We start from the raw sequence: 25,969 nt of genomic DNA on the forward strand, positions 1-25,969 counted from the left end.
AACAAAATTATATCTTTTCTAGTTATTTTTATCATTTATTTAAACAAGCACTCCCTAATCTACTTGGCCCATTTAATCAATCTGCAAAATAAAATAATAATAAAATAAATAATATGGGCCCAATTACTCCTTGCCATAGGAAAACCCATTCATTTAGATAAGTAAGTTTTATTGTGATTTCAGGATTTTAAACTTCATCTAAAAAATAATTACGATCTCCCTAACAAAGTTCGGGAAGTTGGGATAGATGGTTTAGTTTTGTGCCATTAGGATATAATGGAAAAGCCAGGCTGGTTGTGGTTTCACAAAATCTTGTCAGACCATTCATAAAAGTAATATAGTTTCTGTGGTCCAGCATCTCCCACAATTTTGTACATCTGGGCTGCTTTCCTCTCTCTGCAGTTCGGACAGAAGCGCTCCTTTTGCTCCTCATTCTCACAGATGTATCTGGAGACAAAAGATTCCCCTAGAGAAAATACTGGAATTGAGGTCTGGGGGGGGAAGTTCAGAGGGATCTCAGCCCCCCCAAATCCACTGAATGACAGAGATCGTGTAGGCCTCCACCCAGAGCTGAAGCTAGGGGACAGGATTTCCTATTTCAGAGGGGAATGATTTTCATTGACCACAGACAGGGAAATAGTGAGCCAGGGCTATTACAAGAGCTAGTACTCCCACATGCCATCATTACCAGAGATCCTTTAAAACACAATCTGATCCAGAATGAAAATATCTTATCTGCTGGATATGGGAGTGATAAAAGCATGTTTTCTCAGAAGAAAGGTTCTCTGGGTTCTACTCCATCATCTTCTTCATTGTATTCATGGGGGGGTATTAGAACCATTCTCAACCTCCAAAGGCTGAAGAAGTGAATGAAGATGGTGGTGGTGATAACAGCCAGAGTCAGTCACAGGGAACTCACCTGTACCCCTTCCTGGACAACATTCTGATCACAGCTCCATTGCAATTAGCAGCATACAGGACCATGTCTAGGATGTTGAATCTCCTCCAGGCACAAGGCTTCATCACCAGGGTCAAGAAAAGTTCTCTGGCTTCATCCAGGAATTTATTTTCTTGCTCCAGAGCCACAGGAGGCCAACTATAGCACTATGCCTCCAATTGTTAGGATTTTAATGGCATGTACATGGATCATGCCATGAAGATAATCACATATCATAAATCTTTAAACCTTTATACTAAAGGTGTGGGATCACTTCCTCGAACACATGAGAGATCAAGTACGGGTTCCAGCACAGGTGTTCAACACCTTACAGTGATAGTCAGCCCAGTACAATGTCCACAAAGGCATGCCCATCTGCCTTCCAGATCTTTTAGTCTTCACAACCAATGCCAGCCTCAAGGACTGGCAAGCTCCCTTGGAAATCCAAACAACCTAGGGCATATAGAACCAGGAAGAAAAGGCTCACAGGATGAACCTCCTAGAACTGAGTGGTGAAGCCAGATTCCTCCAGTCTAAATAGCTAGACTGACAGTCAGTCCACTCTTCCCAAAATGAAACCTTCCACTAGTGGTGCGGGCTCTGACAAGCCATCTCTCTGAGCCTCTGACTTCAATGTCAGCCTTTTATTTATCAACTAAGACTTGTTTTTTAGTATCTGTCATTTGTACCAGAGGAGGTTTGGGGCTGACAGCCTTATCTATACCAGAGCTGTACTGCATGTTCCACAAGGAAAAGCTGTTGGTCAGGACATCAGAATCCTTTCTTCCCAGGTAAATTCCTCCTTCCATACTTCCCAAGAGGTTGTGCTCCTTTGTTCTGTCCAAAATGACAATATCCAACGGAAAATGTGTCACACCATAGATGTCCGAAGGGTGTTGAAAATCTATCTCAAGCATACAGAATCCATGAGAAGATTGGGGTCTCTATTTGTGTCCTTCCACCCAATGTGCCAGAGACTCAGAGCTTCCAAGTCCTCCATAATTAGGTGGCTTAACCTATGTATTGTGGAAGCCTACAAATCATTAGAGGTCCCTGTCCCAGAAGCGATCAAGGCACACTCCACAAGTTCCGTAGCATGGACGGCACAAGCAAGTGCATTCACTTCGGAAATTTGAAAAGCAGCCACTTGGTCTATCGTGAATACCTTCATTATGTACTACATGGTGGACCCTCCAACTTCTGTAAAGGCCTCCTTTGTCAGGAAGGTGCTGAAGGTGGTAGCCCTGAAATAATACAGATCTTTGAGCAAGCTCACAAAAAGGGGGTATTTCTTTCCTACCAAAATTTCATGACTCACTACTTTCCAGACATCCAGAATTGTGGGAGATGCTAGGCTGCATAATGGAAAAATTCTTAGTGATAATTTTCTTTTTGCTAGCAGTGTTTCCCATGATTCTACCCACTCTGGGTAGCTCATGAGTCATGGTCATATATTAAGTGGTTAGACCATCTTCCTTGGTCTAACGTAGTTATTTTGTTACTTCTAGAATATTAATAATGCTGTTGTGCGAGTTTTACAGCTCGGGAACAACTCATTGGGCAGCAAGCAGCAACAGAGGGGGCATGGTCAGACAATGGAGGCACCAAAACACTGATCCATCTCTGTGAGCTGCAGAGAGGAGAGCAGCCCAGATGTCCAGAATTATGGGAGACACTGCTAGAAGAAAGGAAATAATTGGTAAGAAATGTTCTATTCTTAACAGTTATGGCCCCTACTGATTCTCCACAACTCTTTGGAAGATGCCCTGAATCAGAGGAACACAGATCTTGGGTTCATTTCCGCAGTCATTGCTACTACATCGAGTCCTCGTATACAAGAAACTGGGCCCAGGCTTCCCGAGAATGCACTCAATTAGGTGAGTATCATTTTTTTTAAAGAGTGAAGACTTAGACACACTTAGAAATAATATTTTTCAAAAAATAGTAATCAAACTTTAGATCATTAAAAAAAAATTGATTTTTTCAGTGTTAATGCTTTTTATTTATTTACACACCGTGTACAACAAAACTAGATTGGTTAGTTTCACTGTCTAGTTTTCATGCATTAGAAATTTCAGAGTTGTTAAGTCAACCAGACCAAGTGGAAGACTTTCAGTTTTGCGCACCTCCTCCCAAGCTGGTGAGCATCTGCTAGTGGCAGAGAAGGGAATCTGGGGGAGGGAGGAAGGAAGAAAAGTGCTCTAATCCTCATCTCTATGGGTAAGTCTGGGAGAACTGCTCAAGGATAATTCATAGAGACTCTGCCTAGATGGTAATTCCTAACCCACCCATGTTTGCTTAATTGTTTCTGTATATTTCTGTCTTCTAGCCAGATTTTATAATGGATTAAATATCAGACACTATATTTCTGAGTGTTTAATAACAATTTAATCTCAAGAGTGCATACAAAGATTTCCAGTAGCATGCACATAGTCGCTGGGAAGCAATAACAGTGTTGAGCAAATAGCAAAAATGCAGTATACACAGGCATTTTACTCTGCAAGTGTGTTAAAAATAAATCACTTGAATGATTTACACAAATATATGTAATTTAGTCACGAGGAAAAGGGTAATTTTACACTAAAAGCAAAATGCAAGAAGAGCTGTATTGTGACATTGTACCCTACACAGAACTCCCATTCGCTACAGTGGATGTTTTGTGCAAAAATCAGTGATATGACACAGCCTCAAGAATTAATTGCTTTCAGTTGTTCATAAAACTTAGAAAAGAAGCTTTTCTCCCAAAAGGCATATTTTTTTCAATTATGTCTTGTTAATGCTTTTTTTCAGATGCTACTTTGGCTTCTATAGAAGACCATGCTGAATCTACCTTTCTGTCACATAGCATAAAGCCACTTGAAAGTAAAATAAGCAGCTTTTGGACAGGAATGAGCAAAAATGTGAATGGTAATTTCTTACTTTCAGAATTCAATAATATAAATAGACAAATATGGTGTAATATTTCATACCTTAGGAAGTTATAACATATAAAACAGATATTAAGAGACAATATTACACATTTTGTAGTATGTATTTTAATTATTTATATGTATACAGCACTGTAACTAAAGTGTTTATTAGATGTCTATAACAAGTTATTTTCCTTACTACAGTTTTCTCCCCATCCTTAACATTAACCAGTCATTTTATCTTAATTTTAAAAGGAATCTTGGAGGATTAGCTTTTATCCCCCAATAAGACTCTCCTGAAATGTTTTAAAAAACACATATTTGAGTTCGGTATTACAGTTTTAACCCTGTACTTTGCTTTTTGTAAATAAAATTTCTGCTCACTTTAAGATTTTCCTATTGGCAACAATCCAGGTCCAGATTAAAGTGCCAGCCTTGCTTAGAAAATGGATATTTTTCAAATGACTCATTAATCTGTAATAACCAATAGGAATTTAGATCTGCTTGTGAGGAAAGCAGGATATGGGAGGATGAAGTCAGAAAAATAAATAGCACACTGAAAATATGGAAGGGAGATAGACAAGATAAATGCTATGTGAGTATATAAGAAACATAAAGACATTTTTCCCAACAATTATTGCATACACATATCACAGTTTTTCTTCATACTTAAAACGGAAAATAATTATGGCAATGATGTGCTCTGTTTGGCAATTCCTAATCACTCTAACTTTCTTAGAAATAAGTTTGTAATTAAGATAGTATCCAATACAACATTCAACTATGATCTGATCTGTCCTATAAGACACATTTCCCTGAAACCAAAAACTCTAAGTAAAATGATTAAATCTGGATGCAGACCAGAGAAGGAGAGAGGCTGCTTAGTAGTACATTTGGTCAAGTATGATAGTCTTGGTTTGGTGATTAAATCCAAGCTTAAAATATCTGGTGGCTGACAGAATGGAGGAGTCCTTTACAAATTCTGGGGCTCGATCTGTTGATATTTCTATTCTGGTATTTTGAATACTTCTAAGCCTTTCAACATGTTCTTTCAGTCTAAACAGTTGACCATATATTTCCTTTTAACATTAGGTCAGTGGTTATGGAGAGACAACACTGCAGTGGATTTTGTCAACTGGAATGAGGGAGAGCCTTCAAGTTATGGTAATGAGAAATGTGTCGAAATGTATGCATCATCTGGATACTGGAATGATGCTCAATGTTCTTACAAAAGAGGATATATTTGTAAAAAATCAGAAAGTAAGTGATATTTGCAATATATTGTGGTTCTGGTTAATAATGTGTATAATGGGTGTATACAATAAAATGTGTGCTGCACAGTATTATACGAGAGCACAAGCTCTGCTATAGTCAAGATACGTATTACGGATATTGTGTGTGTGTTTATGTGTATGTATATATATATATATATATATATATATATATATAAAACCATACGCATTGAAGGTGAAGTCAAAGATCACTTATACATCATTAAAGGCCAGATTTTATCCATGTTAAACACAAAACTTCCATTGACTTCAGTGAGGTCAGGATTTCACCAAAAATACCACACATACCTGGGTTTAGAAGTAACAAGTTTGGTTTCATCTCATCTTAAATATATATAAAAAAATATTTTTGTGATGGACAGTCTCCCTTTAATTAAAAGTATCCCTTTAATTTATGCTAGAATTGGATTTTCCTTATTCACCATCATCCTATCATGCTGAGTACAGAATTGTGATTCACACCCATGCCAATCTTGTAGCACTTGTAGCACTAACGTTTATTAAAACATTTGCACTTCTTTGGCATTAGAATAGTTTTGGGGGAAATACTAGGGATGATTGAACAAGTTCAAATTAAATAAGAGACAACCAACTGGAGCCTTCCTTCAGAACATGAAAAAACCCATGATTTTCTGAGGATTAGAGAAGTGTGGTTAACTTCACATTTTTATATTTCTGTGCATCTTTGCATTACCTGGTGCTTTTAGGAAACAGAAATACCTTGGTATTGTGAGCAAAGATACTCTTGTGATATTTCTAAGCCAATGGAGGCGTCCATTCAGGCAAGCCTCCGATTTTAGAAAGCACTTACACATGTGCTCAAGTCTCATAGAGAGATGCTTAAAGATAAGAACATGCTAAGGTGCTTTCCTGTGCTGGAGTCTGATGCAGGAAGTATTGGAAATCATGCAAGATCCTGATTTCCTGCCCATATCTCAACTGAAGAGAGTCTGATACTTACCAGAATTAGACAGCCAAGCGTTCTGAGCTTCACACATTCTTAGCTCCATCTCTTAAGGAAGTTCAACAGCACCAAAAGCAGAGTATGTGGAAGCCTCAGCTTTTCATGCTTATGGGATGGCACCATCAGGACCATCCATGTGAGTGAATCTGGAATGAATGTCTTGCTTTATTTCTTTTTGAAAGGTATTAAAACAGTATTGACTGAGAAGCCACCAGAGACGAAAGGTATGATTATTTCCTTTTTAATTAAAGTAAGGAGAAACCTAAATAGAGTAAAAGCATAATAATTATTTAAAGTAAGTTTCTGGACAGTATAATTATTACTGATAGCATTTAAAAATAATAACACCATATGCATTATTTGTATCTAAATACAGAAAATTGGCTTTCATTTTTAATTGTGGTGTTTAATATAACTTATTATATTTCCTCCTTCACCTCTGTTAGCAAAATATCTCCATGAACTGAGAACATATGTTCATAACTTGATTTTTAAAACTGTGATTAGCAATATCAATGTCCACTTCCACATTCCTGGAATCTCTCATATCATTCTGGTGTCTAGGAATTGCTTTGTGTTTATTTACAGGAGAGGAAAAGGATGAAGAGGTTTCTGGATCCTCCACCAAGGTCACTTGGCTTGTAATTATTCTGGTCATTCTGATTCTAGCAGGATCTGGATGTGCAGCCTATTTCTATGTCAAGAAAAAAGACCAAGACCACTTCTTACCTATTGTAACTCGAATGAGTGATACAAAAGAATCTGTCGATAACCAGGAGCAAGATGAGCATGCTGTTGCCTAATGGGATAAAATGATTGAATAATATGTCTAATATTAATAAAATTATGCAATTGGAATAAATGAAATCTTGGCCAACATTGCTTTCTCATACCAAAATAGTCTGTTTCACAATCCCTGCATATGTGTATACTCAACATAAATAAAATATATTGGTAGACATGATTATTCCTTTTATAGTCTTGCAGATTTTCTAGATCTACAAATTTCAATGTCAAATAAAACATAGTATGAACTATTTATCAAGTGGGCAAATGCATACATTTCAGAGATCTAAAATGAACCACACAGCAAGGTGAACTAGCATTAAAGCATCTTCAGGTTTTACAGAAATCTGATCTGCCATCATTCGTAAAGACATCCTGTTCATGCAAACAGTGAGAATTCCCTCTGCAAAGCACCCTGCCAACTTCAGTTCAAAGAATTTGTAATTAAAGCGTTTCCATGTTTGTTTCAAGTTGACTTGTTTGTGTATTTCAGTATAGGCCCCTCCATGACTTTCCAATCAATTGGATGCTATAGCAATACTTGGCTTGAGATGGTATGGGCCATTATAGCATACCAGCATTTTGCTGTAATAGGCCTATTCTTGGCTTCTTTTACCTTTCTGTAAATTCCAGGACTTCTGTTCTCTATGGCGTATTGTAGAATGGCCTTTCTCTAAGTAATAGGAGGGGAGCTCAGCATCAAGGGGTCTGAAGAGAAAAACCTGCAAATGAGAATGTTCATCTGAAGAAGAAACTATATGGGAAGCACGTGCTCATCAAAAAAAACATCTATGGTGGGGAACAGGTTTTCTCTTATGCCACTTTGTAGATATTGTGATTAGTCAGAATACTTGCTTTGTCCCTATGGATAAGTGACAAGACAACCTTGACAGACAGTCCTTTGCTCTGGTACTCCTTTACTCTGCAGTTCTTCTGAGCTCACATCTGGTCACTCTTCAGGTATGGTGCCAGACATGTGCCCAAGACTTGAGCTATAAGAGATCCTTGACTTCTTCAGGTTTGTAGCTCTGGCCTGTCCCTTTTGTGGTTGTCATAGAATCTCAGAAATGTAGGGCTGGAAGGGACCTCAAGAGGTCATCAAGTCCAGACCCCTGCACTGAGGCAGGACCAAGTAAACCTAGACCACCCTTGACAGGTGTTTGTCTTACCTGTTTTTAAAAAGCTCCAGTGGTGGGGATGTCACCAACTACCCTTATAGTTAGAAAGATTTTCCTAATATCTAACCTAATCTCCCTTGCTGCACATTAAGCATATTACTTCTTGTCTTACTTTCAGTGGACATGTACAGAAATCAATTGTTCTCCTCTTTATAACAGTCCTTAACATATTTTAAGGCAGTTATCAGGTCCTACCTCAACCTTCTTTTCTTAGACTAAACATGCCCAGTTTTTTTAACCTTTCCTCACAGGTTAGGTTTTCTAAACCTTTTTTCATTTTTGTTACTGTCCTCTGGACTGTCTTGAATTTATCCTCATCTTTCCTAAAGTGTGGCACCCAAAACTGGGACCTCACCAGTGCTGAGTAGATCAGTACAATTTCCTCCCAAGTCTTACATATGATATTCCTGTGAATACACCCTAGAATTATATTAGCCTTTTTCACAACTGCATCACATTGTTGGCTCATATTCAATCTGTGATACATTATAGCCCCTAGGTCCTTTTCAGCTGCGCTACCACTTAGCCAGCATTCCCCATTTTGTAGTTGTACATTATTCCTTAAGTGTAATACTTTGCAATTGTCTTTAGTGAATTTCATCTTGTTGATTTCAGACCAGTTCCAGTTCCTCCTCACTGAGGGTCATTTTGGGGGCTGGTTCCCACTCATCAGCCTCACAATGCATGCAGCCCGGGCACCCCTGCATACACAGCCCTGGGGTGGGGAGGCTGGAAGCAAGGACCAGAGAGCAGATCAAGCACCAAGTGGCTTCCCTGCAGGGAGTGGGGGGAATAGTAGAGCTCCCAGCTCAGCACGGTTGGGGAGAAGGGGCACCATTTAGGGAGGGTTGAGGGGAGGCATTTGCCCCTGAGTTTTGGTCCCAGAGGTCTGCTCGCAGTGAACGCCCCAGACTCAGGCGGAGCTCTTAACTGCAGTGCTTCACAATCAGGTCCCCTGCTCCAGGAGCCAGGATTCTCGGGTTACAGCTCCCACCTGCAGTCAGTTTCTTCCACTAGGGAGGAAGGGGCTGGCTGCCTGCTTGTGTGGCTTTCGGAGCAGACATATGGCAAAGGCAATGAGCAGCCTGAATGTGGAATGTAATGAGTTCTGCAGAGGAGAGGTGCTGCTTCCAGCTTGCACCCTGGGGCAGGGAGTCAGTATTCTGTCTATAAACAGAGCCAGGGTGATTAAGACAAGAAAAGGCTGGTAATTAAATTAAATTAAAGGTCTAGAAGTCATTAGATGATCCAGTCACTCCAGTTCCTAGATCTGTCACATAAGAATCCCTCTGCATGGGGGGTGCTGAAGAGAGATCACATGGGATGAGTAGTATTATCAGCATGGAAGAAATACAGCCAAGGTCACATTCAGAAAAAGAGGGAGCTATGAGAAGGATAGGTGGAAAGATGGGCCAGAACCAAGGGAAGGGATAGCAGTGGCATAAAGAAGTTCCTACTCTACCTGTGGTACTTATGAGTCCCCAGCACTGTAGTATCTGAGCATCTCACAATGTCTAACCTATTTCTCCTCACAGCCCTCTGAGGTAGAGCAGTGCTGTTATCCCCATTGTACACATGGGGCACTGAGGCCCAGAGAGACTAACAGCCAGATTTTACATGGTATTTAGGCACCTCGTGGGATTTTCAAAAGCACCTAGATACCCAGCTGCATCTTTGTGTGCCCAAAAACCTTTGAAACTGTCCCTAAGGCATTGTCCTGAGCTCATACTGGAAGTCCATGGGGGAAGTAGGTATATGAATCCAGGGCTAGCAAACTCTCTTTCTGCTGTACTCCACAGACATCCTACCCACCATGTAAGAATTTATTTAATTTTCTTTCTTTATATAGATACAGTGATCCTGTCAGCTAATTTCTAAGTTATTATCTTCAAAAAAGCTGGCGTTTTTCAGATGCCTAAGTAGCCCTTAGAATCAGAGTTAAAGTTGCCTCTCCCCGAAACAGTGCCCCTGTAAGGTGGTGCTTGGGCTGCGCTCCACCCTCTGGCCTTTTGCTCCCGGGCCTCCCCTTCTACCCTGGGGCTGTGTGTGCAGGGGTGCCCGGGCAGCCTGCACTGTGAGGGATGTGAGTAGGAGCCAGCAGCCTCCCAGGATCCCTGTCTCCCCGCGTGTGGCAAGGGATCCTCAGGATATATTGCCTTTGACTGAAGCAAAATAGGAACCCAGTGTAAATGAGAAAAAGGAATTTAAAAGATGTTGATGGCATTTTGCCAGCTGGGTAGCGACATCTGGTTGGCATTCTGATGCTTCAGTGGCAGCTAATCCTGCTCTGAGCTTCTCAGGTTTAAAATATAGTTGCCACAGTCCACACAGAGCCAGGATTTTGGCCTTCGTGAAGCAGATAGGAGGAGGACTAGGAAGTAGGGCTGAGTAACTCATTTACATGACTGTTCCACTCCCACTTGGGTCACTGGCTTTGATACTTGATTTGAAAAAACACCAACTTTTATATTGATGCTAAATTTCCATTTAATACATTTGAACCAATCCTCCCCCAGCCCCTAAGCACTTCAGCCAAGTAATAAGAAGTAAGAATATTGGACTGCTAAAAGTAAAGTAAGAATGCTATTTACAGAGATGCAAGACTTTCTTTAGACCCAGGAGAGTGAGCTATTGGAGATGGGTCTGAACCCCATAAAGCTAATACATAGGATCAAATCCTGCTTGCCTTATTCATGTGAGTATTCATGTTGAACTAACTGCTGCAATCACTGACAGCTGGGTTTAGGCAGTGGGACCTCAAGACGTGGCATCACAGAGGTTGCAGCAGAGAGGCCATGGCAGCAGAGAAGACGTAGCGGAGTGAATGATGGTGCAGTGACAGGAGCAGGCAGTGATGCAGGGTGAATGACAGCAACTGTGAACCAGTTGCAGCTGTGGCATTGTTCGGTGCCTCCCCCTGGAGTGGGAAGTGAACTCACGTAAACGCACATGTGAACTCTGGGTCTTCGCTGACCAAGGACAGCAACTGGGAGTGGGGTGCAGTGGAGGGAGAGGGAAATGGCGTGTTAGAGGGATGTTTGTCAGACTTTCACACCACAAGGTGAGGAACTGAGGAAAAGGACACTGCCCAATGTATGGTGGGGTGGGTGCTTTGCTTCTGACATCATGCTTTTGAATATGGTTGTGGTGCTTCCCCAAACTAATAGTTTGATTCCCTTTCCCTTTTAATAAAAGTTATCATTTGTTATACACAGACTCAGTGCTTGTGAGAGGGGAAGTATTGCCTCTTAGAGACATCTGGGGGGTGGTTTTAAATTTTCCCAGATTACTGGGAAGGGGCTCAAGTCAGTTCTGTTTGGCATTGCTAAGAGCAGGGGTTCTCGAACTTGGTTCACAGTTTGTTCAGGGTAAGCCCCTAGTGGGCCACGAGATGCTTTGTTTACCTGAACATCCGCAGGTATGGCCGCTCGCAGATCCCAGTGGCTACGGTTTGCCATTCCCGGCCAATGGGAGCTGCGGGAAGTGTGGCCACGGTTCGCCATTCCCGCGCCGCTTCCTGCAGCTCCCATTGGCAGGGAACGGTGAACCGCGGCCACTGGGAGCTGCGAGTGGCTGTACTTGCAGACACTCAGGTAAACAAAGCATATCATGGCCCACCAAGGTCTTACCCTGAACAAGCCGCGAACCAAGTTTGGGAATCCCTGGCTAAGAGGAACCTCTAGATAATGAACCTGGCCCTTGTTGCTGCTGACTTCACCTGGCAGAAGGGAACTGAAGGGATTTCTCTTAGAAGTCACAGTGTGGGATGAGTTCCTTGCTGCTCTTGATAAAATCTGAATATGTCTGTGACAAGGTAAAGGTGCTGCAGACAGGAAAGGTTAACAGATCCCTCCCTGCCTGTCATATGGCTGCTTCATATGGTGTAGAGTATAAAAGGAAGAGGAAGCTGAATAAAGAGAAACAGAGAAAAGAGGTCTGCCCTCTCCTTTCTTTATTGGTTACAGCAAGGAAAACCTCTGGGAATTATTGTCCAGTGTTTCACAGTTGATTTGCTTTTGTTTTGTAGACACTAAAACAAGCCCTGAGAAAAGAGCCTTAAAAGACTAATGCCTGGAGCTTTATTTCCACCCCGGCTGTGAAACTGCCCCCCAGTTTACACTGTCTTTGTTTTGAAATTTGTGGTAGTCTCTCCCAGAGCATATTGATGGGGAGCAGATCCTCTGGTGTGTTAACTGTCAGGGCTTCATTAATTTTTATGGAGCTATGAAAATTTATACTTGCTGAGGAACTGTCCTTGGTTTTTTATCAAATACACATATGTGTTTGTAAGCAGGGTGTGCTGAATTCTTCCCCGACAGCTAGTTGGGGGGGAGAGAGACTTCAAGAGCAAACTGTAGTTGCTTAGATATCCAGCATATAGAGTGGTGTGCTGCTTAAAGTGATCAACTTTGGCTGGCATTGGGTTACAAATCACCTTAGTATTGAATGCAGTGATAGTGAAATGCTGTTACAAATATTGGCAATATTGTGAATAAAGGGAAGCAGAATTGTGCTTAACTTATTGCAAATGGGGGGTCACCCTCATCTTAAGGCAGGGGCTTGAATGCCAGAGCCCTGTGTAAGTAAGAGGGATGGGGACAGGTGTCCCAGCCAGGAGGTGTGGACCACTCCCCCGCCCGGGTCCTCTCTAGACTGGTTTAACTTGCCCCTACCCATTCAGAAAGAGTTAAATAGGTTTCATTAGGATCCTCTTTATTATTTTAAATGCTCAATCAGAGCTGAAATCAGTTGTGGTAGGACTGTGTTTCTTGCCCTGCTTACTAAGAGCTAAAAATCACTGAGAGCTGAAATCACTGAGATCAGTGTTTCTGCCCAGCCTGCAAAGAGCTGACAATTACTAAGAGACTGATGTGCAGAGATCACAGCAGAGAGGCAGGTGGCAGCAGAAGGTGACTGACAGTTAGCTGGCAACGAGCAGCCAGCAGGGTGGCTGGCAGAGAGGTGCAGTGAGCAGCCAGCAGGGTGGCTGGCAGGAGCAGCAGATGGCTGGCAGGAGCGGCCTGTGAGTGGCCAGCAGGGTGGCTGGCAGAGAGGTGTGATGAGCGGCCAGCAGAGCAGCTGGTGGAGAGGGGCAGCGAGCGAGTTCCCAATCAGTGGAGTGAGTAAGGTGCCTCTTTCCGCGCACACACCCTCACCCCCCCCGCAATCACCCAGGGAGGGGAACTTTACATAGTAAGACAGGAACAGGCTCGTGTTATTTTTCCTGTGAGGCTGTAATAACTAATAATATTGTGAACTGTAATAACTAATATTTGTGACCAAAATGTTTGCTTCAGTGAACTTTCTCCAGCAAATTTTTTTCAAGTACATCAGAAGCAAAAAGTCTGCCAAACAATCAGTGGGACAACTGGATGATCAAGATGACAAAAGAGCACTCAAGGAAGACAAGGTCACAGAGAAACTAAATGAATTCTTTGCATCGGTCTTCACTTCAGATGATGTGAGGGAGATTCTCACATCTGAGCCATTCTTTTTAGGTGACAAATCTGAGGCACTATCTCAGATTGAGGTGTCAGTTGAGGAGGTTTTTGAACAAATTGATAAATTAAACAGTAATAATTCACCAGGACCAGACGGTATTCAACTAGGATTTCGGAAGGAACTCATATATGAAATTGCAGAACTATTAACTGTGTTATGTAACCAATCACTTAAATCAGCTTCTGTACCAGATGATTGGAGGATAGATAATATAATGCCAATTTTTAAAAAAGGCTCCAGAGGCGATCCTGGCAATTACAGGCCAGTAAACCTAACTTCAGTACCAGGCAATTTGGTTGAAACTATAGTAAAGAATAATCAGACACATAGATGAACATGGTATGTTAGGGAACAGTCAACATGGCTTTTGTAAAGGGAAATCGTACCTCACCACTCTATTAGAATTCTTTGAGGGTATCAAGAAGTATATGGACAAGGACAATCCAGTTGATATAGTGTACTTAGACTTTCAAAAGCCTTTGGTGTGAGACCTTTCTCCAAAGACTTTTAAAGAAAGTAAACATGGAATATGAAAGAAAGTCTTCTCATGGATCAGTAAGGAGCAAGGATGCTGGAATAATTTTTATAGTATGGGTCCTCAGAGCTATTGAACCAAACTGTAAACCCTGTATATAATGGAAACCACTTCAAGCCAGAGAGTGTGGCAGCATCCCTAGTTCCAGCACCTATGGTAATGGACTAAAAGATAGTAATGTATTCTACATTTCAGTCATTTGACACACATTTTGATTGCTTGTGTCACACACTGGCACATTTAAAGGTCCAGGCCTTTAATTGCAGGCTGTAGAATTTCATCCATGGATTCCTTCAGGGGAGAGAGAGATTATTTTCTAGTATGTAAATCAGCTTTGTAAAGTTCAATAATTTGTCATGGAGCTAGACCATATTTTTTAGAAAATTAGCAGAGATTTTTCAGAAGCATTCAAGGGGCACAAATCCACAGAAGAACTGTGCTCCTAAGTCCTTATGCACCTTTGAAAGTCTCCCTTGCAATTTCTGTTGAAAGACATCAAGTGATGATAATTTACTACTTCCCTTGGTAAGCTGTTCCAATGGATAACTATTCTCATTTGTAAGAATTTGTCTCTATTTACAATTCTAATTTTTCTACCTTCAATTTTCAGACATTGAGTCTAGTTATGACTTTGTGTGATCCCCTAATGTCAGATATTGATAACCTCTGTTGGTACTTTTATACATCATAATCTTTACTTCCTCATGAATAAGCAACATTTATAGAGCTCGTTGAGTATGGTAGGTTTGTTGAAAGATCTTAGAATCCACGACATATTTGATTTTTCTCAATGTGAAAAAACACTTGTGTTTACCTATGGAGAAAGTGGAAAAAAACTAAAATACCCACAAAGGTTTTATGAAATAAAATACAAAACACAAACTACATGATTCATTTGATAAGTATGTGTATTCCTTAAATATAAAAAGAAACATTTAATTTTGGATGATAAACCTGCAATACTTCAAGTGAATCACAAAAACACAATAATCAAGTCTGCAATTTACAAACTAGCTAAGAATTCCTCATTTGATGCCACAAGTGGTTAAGCAAAGTTACACAGCTGCCACTGTAAAACCAGCATATCTAGAAATTACATCAGCAAGTTTGTCACCAGGTGAAAGACAGCTAAAGGAGAGAGAATATTTGTTCGTTTTTGCCCTGAGTCCAGTGTCTGATGTCTGTCACTGACTGAGTCACATATCTGGAGCTGTAAAGTAGATAGAATACCCTTCAAATTAATGACAGGTTTCAGAATAGCAGCCGTGTTAGTCTTTATTCGCAAAAAGAAAAGAGACTAACAAAGAGACTAACAAATTTATTTGAGCATACGCTTTCGTGAGCTACAGCTCACTTCATCGAATGCATGAAAGCTCACGAAAGCGTATGCTCAAATAAATTTGTTAGTCTGTAAGGTGCCACAAGTACTCCTTTTCTTTCTTCAAATTAAAATACTGTACTTCATTCTGTTTCCAAGTAGAGGCAATTTGGATTTACCAGGCTATCTGCCGCCTGCAAACTTCCACTTGTCTAGACTTCACAAGTGCTGTACTAGTAGAAAAAAGAAAAGGAGGACTTGTGATGCCACAAGTCCTCCTTTTCTTTTTGCGAATACAGACTAACACGGCTGCTACTCCGAAACTAGTAGAAAAGAATAACTTGGCCTCCATGACATCAATGACAAAGGAATGTAAAAAAAGTACCTTCATCCCTTGCCAGTCCAGTGTGTCATGATGTATAGAACCATGGAATCAGGGTCCTCCTTAAAAAGAGATCTTTATTATACAGAACAGCTATACAAATAGGTTACCTACACAGCCTGAGTTTGTCTAATCTAGCTTTATATATAAAGGGTCATATATTGTCTGGAACTCTGTACAGCCCACAGTGCCATCTAGTGACTTAATAAAATACTGCAAGTATATATAATTACAGCGAATACAACTACTGTCCTTTAACAAGAAACAATAATTAAAGTTGTGTTTATATCATAGGTGAACTATAAAAATTAGCAATTTACCCCCCAAATTAAACTCTGTGGAGTGGTCAGAACAGTATTCCATAAAATGGAATGATATGGCACATGGATATTTTCTTAACTGGATTTCTCAAATAAAGAAAGGTAGGTTATTTTCTGTTTTAAATTAGAATACTAACAAAAAGAACTCAGCTGGACTAATTTGAACTAAAATAGGTGAGAGCCTCAGAATCACTTTTTTCCATAAAGCGAGATGCAAAGGGAATGAAACACAATGGGGCAGTACATGTAGTGAGAGTTGATTCAGACCTAATAATTAATTTCTGAGATTACAAACAAAGGGGCATCTTGCTATTATATTTATGGTTAACACATTCTCTTTCTATAGCCTGATGAGAGGTATGGTCTTTTTTCAAAACTCACATGCTTAATTTATGAATATTGTGAGTGTAACAAAACATAGCTCAGTGGTTTGAGCATTAGCTTGCTAAACCCAGGGTTGTGAGTTCAATCCCTGAGGGGGCCATTTGGGGCAAAAATTGGGGATTGGTCCTGCTTTGAGCAGGGGGTTGGACTAGATGATCTCCTGAGGTCCCTTCCAACCCTGATATTCTATGATTCTATGATTCATTTTGTGCTGTTTAATTCTTTGTCCACCTGGCTAGCAGAATTATCACGTACACATCCCTCTTTAGGTTGACATTTGTCCATAATATATGCAGTTAATGTTGGTATGCAAAACACTACTTTTCTCCAAAAGTGTGTAATGGGGACAGCAAGTGTAGTTCCCTGCACCCTGACAATTGATTCGTTATCTGACACTGGGCAAGCCGCAAACTCCAGGTGCTTCAGTTTCCCCTCTCTAATGAAGTGATGTACTGTGAAGATTAAGTAACTGTTTGTAAATTGCTTTGAAATCTTGAATTACAAGACCTATTGAAATGCAAAGTATTACAATATTTTATTATTATTATTAACGATGTGGGACTGGCAGAAATTCTCCTAGCTAGATTTCTAAACTTTTTATATAAGCCATCTCCTTATCCCTTCTGAAGAAGTATAATAGCTTCCAATTCTCACTTTCTTTCTGACTATTAAGGGTGAAGGAGCTCCCCTGTGTCCCTGATACTACTTTGTCACAGCAAAGTTAGGGCATCATTCACTAATTCTCCATTATTTAATCTTAGATTTTTACCCCTTTTCATTCGTTCTACTTTTCCCATGCAGTGTTTTCCAAAAGGTGAAATGATACTGTGTACTCGGAGGCAGGCTGGTCTTGGTGCATCATGGAGTTTTAGTTGCTGAAATTTCTTTCATCTCCCACGGATTTTCCTAAATCTTCATGCTGGTATATATCATAGCCTTTATATTGTTTTCTTGGGTCTATTTTCCCCTCCCCTTTATTCTTCAGGATTTCAGCATGTAGAAAAAGTTAGCTAGTGGCTTTTTAAAAATTGTCATGAGTGTGGTCACAAGATGTTCATTACGGAAAACATGAGAGATGCCTAAAATGTTTCTGAAAGGATTATGACTGTCTCAGCTGCAGCATCTGCACCCAGATTTTGTGGGCTGTGTTCCCTATGCTAGAAGGCACTGTTGACTTCCACAGTGTTTCCAATAAGAGCAAGGGAGTTTTGTCTGTGCTAGTGGGGTGTTAGCTCCCCAACACAACAAGCCTGTCACTTAAGCACTTGCCTCTGGGCTGCGCCAGGCCTTTCTTTGCCATATAGGTTGACAAAAGGTTTACCTCAGCTCCTGATAGTTCTAAGCTAGTAATTCAATTGTTTCTGCATCAGAGTTAACTTTTCTGATTTGTCCTAGCACTTCTAAATAGCACAGGTAGCAGCACAAGAGATACTTCTCAGGCAACACTTTGTTCAGAAAAGAAGGATTTACTTACTAGTACTCTTCAAGAGTTGCCTCTGTGCATTCACATCTTCCAAGCGTCACGCTGTGGTATCAAGCCCTGATCACTGGATATCCACAGAAATCCCAGATCCTCTGTTCCCAAAGGAACACTGGACCTCAGTTCACCAGTTTTACCTTAGACCAGTGGTTTTCAGTCTTTTTGCATTTTCAGACCCCTAAAAAATTTCAAATGGAGGTGCAGATCCTTTTGGAAATCTTAGACATAGTCTGCGGACTGTAGGGGTCTGCAGACCACCTGTTGAAACCACTGTTCTATAGTGGTAACAACCTTTTGCAGAAACTTTAGACATTGGGTTGAGGACCAAAGTTTGAGAACCACTGCCTTAAACCACTGCTCCTGTATTACACATAGCACTGGAGTTGAATTATAAAACAAATGGAAACTTATTTAAGAAAGAACAGAAACTCAAATAAAAACCAGTCTAATAGATCAGAATAAACGTTTACATATAAGACAACATCATAATTTACATTCTAAATCCCAAACTTAACTACAAGTTATCTTCCAGTCTAAAGAAGTTTATCTCACCCAAGTTCTCTTCAGCATTTTCATCCAAGCCTGGTTGAGATCCCCTTTTTTATGAAGCAAACTTGCTGTCAGTTTACTTCCTATGTGAAAAATGCCAACGTGTCTGCTTGCTCCCCCAAATATACCAGAACAGACCTTTGATGTACACCTCAGCATAGGGTCCCCCTCATCCACTGTTTACCTTTTCCTATTAGTTTCTTTCCGAAGTCTCCTCCAACTCTTCATTAACATTTGACTTAGAACACTAAGAGACTGCTGTTGTATATGACATACAATACACAGTGGAGATAAGTATCTGGAGGAGTTTATCTCAAGACATGCAACCTTTGGGTGACTTGTTTTTAACTACAGACCTAAAGAACATAATTTTTAATGCATATATAAAAATCTTCACATATTTTCTGTACATATATCTTGCAAGAGTTATGATAACCAGTGTGACACAGGTTTTTATTAAACTCTTATATGACATACCTTTGGCAAAACCAAAGGGATCCCTCTAAGAACATCCAAATGGCCTTACTGGGTCAGATCAATAGTCCATCTAGCCCAGTATTCTGTCTTGTGACAGTGGCTAGTGCCAGATGCTTCCACCGGAATGGACAGAACAGGGCAAGCATCAAGTGTTCCAACCCCTGTCACCCCACACCCGCTTCTGGCAGAAAGAGGTGGAGGGACACCCAGAGCATGGGGTATCCGCTTGTCCACCTTGGCTAATAGGCACTGATGAACCTATCCTCCATACACTTATCTTATTCTTTTTTAGCCCAGTTACACTTTTGGCTTTCACAACATCCCCTGGCAATGAGCTCCACATGTTGACAGTGTGCTGTGTGAAGATGTACTTCCTTATGTTTGTTTCAAACCTGCTCCTATTAATTTCATTGAGTGACCCCTGTTTCTTGTGTTAAGTGAAGGGGTAAATAACACTTCCCTATTCACTTTCTCCACATAATTCATGATTTTATAGACTTCTATCAAATTACCCTTTAATCATCTCTTTTCTAAACTGAACAGTCCCAGTCTTTTTGCTTTCTCCTCCTATGAAAGCTGTTCCATTCCCTTAATCATTATTCTTGCCCTTCTATGTACCTTTTCTAATTCTAACATATCTTTCTGAGACAAGGCAATTGAGAACTGCATGTAGTATTCAAGGTGTGGGCACACCATGGACTTAAATAATGGCATTATGATGTTTTCTTTCTTATTTTCTATTCCTTTCCTAATGGTTCCTAACATTTGGTTAGGGTGCGTTGGTTGGTTGGTTGGTTTGTTTGTTTTTTGACTACCACTGCATATTGAACAGATGTTCTCAGAAAACAATCCACGGTGACTCCAAGATCTCTTTCTTGAGTGGTAACAGCTCATTTAGACCCCCATCATGTTACATGTATAGTTGGGGTTATGTTTTCTAATGTGCATTACTTTGCATTTATCAACATTGAATTTCGTCTGCCATTTGTTGCTGAGTCACTCAGTTTGGTGAGATCCTTTTTGGAATTCTTTACAGTCAGCTTTGGACTTAACCATCTTGAGTAGTTTGTATCATCAGCAAACTTTGCACCTCTTTGTTTACCACTTTTTCTAGATCATTTATGAATATGTTGAACAGCGCTGGTCTTAGTACAGATCCTTGGGGGACCCCACTATTTACCTCTCTACACTTTGAAAATGGGCCGTTTATTCCTACCCTTTGTTTTCTATCTTTTATCCAGTTACAGATCCTGGAAAGCACCATCCATTTTATCCCATGGCAGCTTACTTTGCTTAAGAATCTTTGGTGTGGGGCCGTGCCAAAGGATTTCTGAAAGTCCAAGTACACTGTATCAAATGGATCACCCCATCGACATACTTGTTGACACTGAAAAAATTCTCATACCTTATTGAGACATTTTACTTTAGAAAAGCCTTGTTGACTTCCCCGATATATCATGTTTCAGAGTAGGAGCCGTGTTAGTCTGTATTCGCAAAAAGAAAAGGAGTACTTGTGGCACCTTAGAGACGAACAAATTTATTAGAGCATAAGCTTTCGTGAGCTACAGCTCACTCACGAAAGCTTATGCTCTAATAAATTTGTTAGTCTCTAAGGTGCCACAAGTATTCCTTTTCTTTTTCCGATATATCATGTTCATCTATGAGTCTGATTATTCTGTTCTTTACTATAGTTTCAACCAATTTGCCTGGTACTGAAGTTAGGCTTACTGGCCTGTAATTGACAAGATCGCCTCTGGAGCCTTTTTTAAATTCAGTGTTACGTTATCTATCCTCCACTAATCTGGTACAGAGGCTGATATAAGTGATAGGCTACAAAACCACAGTTAGTAGTTCTGCAATTTCATATTTGAGTCCCTTCAGAACTCTTGGGTGAACACCAACTTGTTCTAGTGACATATTACTGTTTAATTTATCAATTTGTTCCAATGTTTGAGGAGATTTTGGCAAACCAGTAAAGTGCCTAAACCACTATCGCTTGTTACTAACAGTAGGCCAAGCTAGCAGGCTGTACTGAACCACTATTTTGTACTGCTAATTGTAGTCAAGTTAGCAGGCCGTAGTGAACCACCCTGGCTTATTGCTAAAAGTAGACAAGTCAGCAGGTCATAAATTGGTCATGCAGCTGCCTTCGCATAACCAAGGCAGAGGGGAGGCAGTTTTGGGTGCCACAGGCAGGGCAGCTTGACCCCGCATCCTTCCTGCTAAGAATGTTGAAATTGCTGATCTATGTATTTTAGAAAAACAGGAAGTCTGTCTATAGGTGCCCCTGGGAATGTTTGTCAGGGACCCAAGGCATGGACACTCTGAAAAAAAAATACTGGTAAATTGATGACCATAAATGTAACCCTTCTGCCCATCAGAGTTGGCAGCAACAAGGGCCGGGTTTAGTATCTAGGGGTTCCATTACAATAACACAATGCAAAACCGGCTCGAGCCCCCATCCAGTGACCTGGGACAAATATATACCACCCCCACTGGGCGCCTCCAAGAGGCAATACTTCCCCTCTCGCAAGCACATAGTCTGAGTGTAGCAAAAAGCCTTTTAATAACAGAGAGAAACAATGTGGCATTATGTTGGGGAAACACCACGAACAGGATTCATAACACGACTCATGAGCAAAAAACCCACCCCAAGCAAATTGGGGCATGTCCTTTCCCTTTGGTTCTTGAGTCCAGCAACCCAAAGTCCCAAAAGTCCAACGACCCAAAAGTCTCTGTGCCTGGTCAGGGCAGCCCCAGAGTTCTAAAGTTTATCTGCAGAGTTTTACCTCCCAACCTGGGTGGAGATGGGCGAGGGGGGTTAAGGGGCACCTTATGTGGTCCAAAGCTGATTGCCCCACCTCTCCATGGGGCTCCGCTCTGCCACCCATCCCACAAACTTCACTGCTCTGCTCCATCAGCTGCTCTGCTCACCATCCCGCAAACTGCTCTGCTATATATCTTCAGGCTCCTCTATTACTTAACCCAACACTCAGTGATTTCAGCTTGTAGGGGGGGAGCCTCAGTGCTGATGCACTATTAGCCCAAAGTGAATTCAGCTCAGTAGCCTGTAACTAGACTCCTAAGGGAATCAAAATTAGCTCTGATATTCTACAGGGGAGAGAGGAGAAAGTGCAATTAGCATGTAAGAGGGCCCATACCACCAAGTATTAATACCTGTCCCCAACCTCTCTCCATTCACTGGTTTTGGAACCCATGACCTTTGCCTAGCAAGTGCTACTTAGTTGATGGTGAGTCCCTCCATCATAACAAAAGGCAGAGTACAGTTCCACTGTCCTTGATTCACATAATCAGGATAAAAACAGTTTATTCCTGCCCCAATAACAGAGAAACTGGGGCTCCTATAGCAGCCAAAGTGACCATCTAGGCAGGGTGGGTGTGCCTATGCAAATGAGATCAGCCACTGAAATTCTTTTCCACAACCCACCATGACTCACCACCAGATGTCAGGGTAGAGCTCATCCTGACTCTGCTTAGATAGGAAAATCTCTTGCTTGATCTTTAAAAACAGCTTGCTTAGCAAGTTTTCTTTAAGGGATGTGTCATTATGTTACTAATGCATAAATAAGGGGAAAAAGTTTGAGGTAACCGGTCTTCTCAGAAAGGGGCTCTTCAGGGATGCTTCCTCTGGATGCATCTTGGGGTCCCCACTGGCAGTCGGAAGCCTGGCCAGTAGAAGCCTGTCACGGTGCCACTCGAAAGCCACACTCAGCTTCGGTAATTATCGAGTGTTGGGGGGTGTTTTACTAAACTGTTGCGGACACATGTAAGTGCTTGAGACTAAGCAAAGTTTAGCTTTAACTGAAAGCTCTCATGTGTTGTCCTGTTTGTGCCAGCCATCTCTCGGTTGGATGGCCGGGTCTCCCTTGATTTATTTCCTGACATCACCTCGCACAGAGTAAAAGTTACCAAGAGCTTTGGGTTGAAAGAACCCCAGGTAACACCAAACCTCCTCTATTGACACCTCAATGTGTGTCACCTAAGAGGAATGGCTCAGGTGTGAGAATCCCCCTCACATCATCTGCTATGAAAACTGATGCAAAATTTCATTTAGCTTCTCTGCAATGGCCTTCTCTTTCTTGAGTGCTCCTTTTGAACCTTGATCGTCTAGCGGCCCCACTGATTGTTTGCCAGGCTTCCTGATTCTGATGAACTTAAAAATGTTATTAGTATTTTGTTTCTTTTGCTTGTTGCACTTCAACCTGTTTTTTGGCCTGCCTAATTATACTTTTGCCCTTGACTTACAAAGTTCATGCTCCTTTCTATTTTATTCAATCGGATTTGATTTCCAATTTTTAAAGGATGCCTTTACCCGTATATATTCCAGTGTCCTCATTCTTTGAAGGTGTCAACAACCATGTGGACAAGGGGGATCCAGTGGATATAGTGTACTTAGATTTTCAGAAAGCCTTTGTCTAGGTCCCTCACCAAAGGCTCTTAGGAAAAGTAAGCTGTCATGGGATAAGAGGGAAGGTACTCTCATGGATTGGTAACTGGTTAAAAGATAGGGATAGGAATAAATGGTCAGTGTGATAGGTTGGATCATAGATACCCACTTGAGAACTGCCAACTGATGTACTAAGACTACTTCTGCCCCTGCTTTCCCTGCCAGTTTGGGACTCCAGCACCCTGTCTTGCTGAGCCAGACACGCCAGTCTGCTCCAGCACAGATCCAGGGTCTGAACCATGTGCCCCAAAGCTGCAGACTTAACTGAAAGCAACTTAGGAAGTGTTCCTGGCTTTAACACTTTAATATGCCCAACTCCCAATGGAGTCCAAACCCCAAATAAATCAATTTTACCCTGTATAAAGCTTATACAGGGTAAACACATAAATTGTTCGCCCTCTATAACACTGACAGAGAGAGATGCACAGCTGTTCCCCCCCCCCAGGTATTAATTCATACTCTGGGTTAATTAATAAGTGATTTTATTAAATACAGAAAGTAGGATTTAAGTGATTCCAAGTAGTAACAGACAGAACAAAGTGAATTACCAAGCAAAACAAAATAAAACCTGCAAATCTATGCTAATACAGTAAGAAGCTGAATAGAGATAAATTCTCACCCTCAGCGATGTTCCAATAAGCCTCTTTTACAGATTAGCCTCCTTCTAGTCTGGGTCCAGCAAGCACTCACACCCCTTTTAGTTACTGACCTTTGTTCAAGTTTCTTTCGGGTAACCTTTGGGGGTGGAGAGACTATGTCCTTAGCCAGCAGAAGACAAAATGAAGGGGTCTCCCAGGGTTTTAAATAGACTTTCTCCTGTGGGTGGACACCCCCCACTCCCCTTGTGTAGAATCCAGCTACAAAATGGAGTTTTGGAGTCACATGGGCAAGTCACATGTCCATGTATGACTCAGTTTTTTACAGGCAGCAGCCATTGCCCACATAGTATCTTGAATGTCTCCAGGAAGACTTCTTATGTGGATTGGAGCATTCCAAGATCTATTGTCCCTTAAGTGCTTCTTGATTTGCACATTCCTTTGTCAAGAAGCTGACCAAATGCTTTACAAAAGTTATTTAAAAATCAAGCCAGTACACAGCCAATATTCATAACTTTGACTACACAAATGATACATGCATACAAATAGAATTAATAGATTCAGTAGATCATAACCTTTATGGAGATATGTTACATGGCATATGTTGCATGAAATATAGTCTAGTTATGTCATATATACGTTCATAAGCATATTTGCATAAAGCCTTGTAGAGGGTACCCTCACTGTCAGTTTTCAGAATGGAGAGTGGTAAATAGTGGTATCCCCCAGGGGTCTGTACTAGGACGAGTTCCATTCAACATATTCATAAATGATCTGGAAAAAGCAGTAAACAGTGAGATAGCAAAATTTGCAGATGATACAAAACTACGCAAGATAGTCATGTCCCAAGCAGACTGTGAAGAGCTACAGAAGGATCTCACAAAACTGGGTGACTAGGCAACAAAATGGCAGATGAAATTCAAAGTTGATAAATGCAAAGTAATGCACATTGGAAAACATAATCCCAACTATACATATAGAATGATGGGGTCTAAATTAGCTGATTTAGAGATCTTGGAGTCATTGTGGATAGTTTTCTGAAAACATCCACTTAATGTGCAGCAACAGTCAAAAAAGCAAACAGAATGTTAGGCATCATTGAGAAAGGGATAATAAGACAGAAAATATCATATTGCCTCTATATAAATCCATGGTACACCCACATCTTGAATACGGCATGCAGATGTGGTCTCCCCATCTCAAAAAAGATATATTGGAATTGGAAATGGTTCAGAAAAGGGCAACAAAAATGATTATGGGAATGGACTGGTTTCCATAGGAGGAGTGATTAATAAGACTGGAACTTTTCAGCGTGGAAAAGAGGCAACTAAGAGGGGATATGATAGAGGTCTATAAAATCATGACTGGTGTGGAGAAAGTAAATCCCTTCTTGTCAACTGTTGAGAATAGCCCACTTCCACCTTAATTGAATTGGCTCATTGCACTGACCCCCCACTTCGTAAGGCAACTCCGATCTTTTCATATGCTGTGTATTTATACCTCTCTACTGTATTTTCCACTCCATGCATCTGATGGCGTTTTAGCCCATGAAAGCTTATGCCCAAATAAATTTGTTAGTCTCTAAGGTGCCACAAGGACTCCTCTTTTTTTTTTAAATAAGGAAATGTTATTTACTCCTTCTCATAACACAAGAATTTGGGGTCACCAAATGAAATTAATAGACAGCAGGTTTAAAACAAACAAAAGGAAGTATTTTTTCATACAATGCACAGTCCACTTTGGGAACACCTTGCCAGAGGATGTTATAAAGGCCAAGACTATAACAGGGTTCAAAAGAGAACTATATAAGTTTATGTAGCATACATCCATCAATGGCTCCTAGCCAGGATAGGCAGGGATAGTGTCCCTAGCCTCTGTTTGCCAGAAGCTAT

The 25,969-nt window shown here is 40.9% G+C and overlaps 1 protein-coding gene across 1 annotated transcript in view; it reads left to right on the forward strand.

Moving 5' to 3' along the window:
* The window catches only part of LOC119850686 (macrophage mannose receptor 1-like), a 54,024-nt gene extending 46,935 nt beyond the window's left edge, over positions 1-7,089 (forward strand). Inside the window, 5 exon segments of the mRNA XM_043507134.1 lie at positions 2,662-2,814; positions 3,728-3,844; positions 4,939-5,106; positions 6,285-6,326; positions 6,691-7,089. Coding sequence (XP_043363069.1) covers positions 2,662-2,814; positions 3,728-3,844; positions 4,939-5,106; positions 6,285-6,326; positions 6,691-6,905 — 695 coding nt within the window. The 3' untranslated portion in view covers positions 6,906-7,089.
* Positions 7,090-25,969: the final 18,880 nt, after the last annotated feature.

Source organism: Dermochelys coriacea, chromosome 2, assembly GCF_009764565.3.
Source record: "Dermochelys coriacea isolate rDerCor1 chromosome 2, rDerCor1.pri.v4, whole genome shotgun sequence".
Classification (NCBI taxonomy): Eukaryota; Metazoa; Chordata; order Testudines; family Dermochelyidae; genus Dermochelys; species Dermochelys coriacea.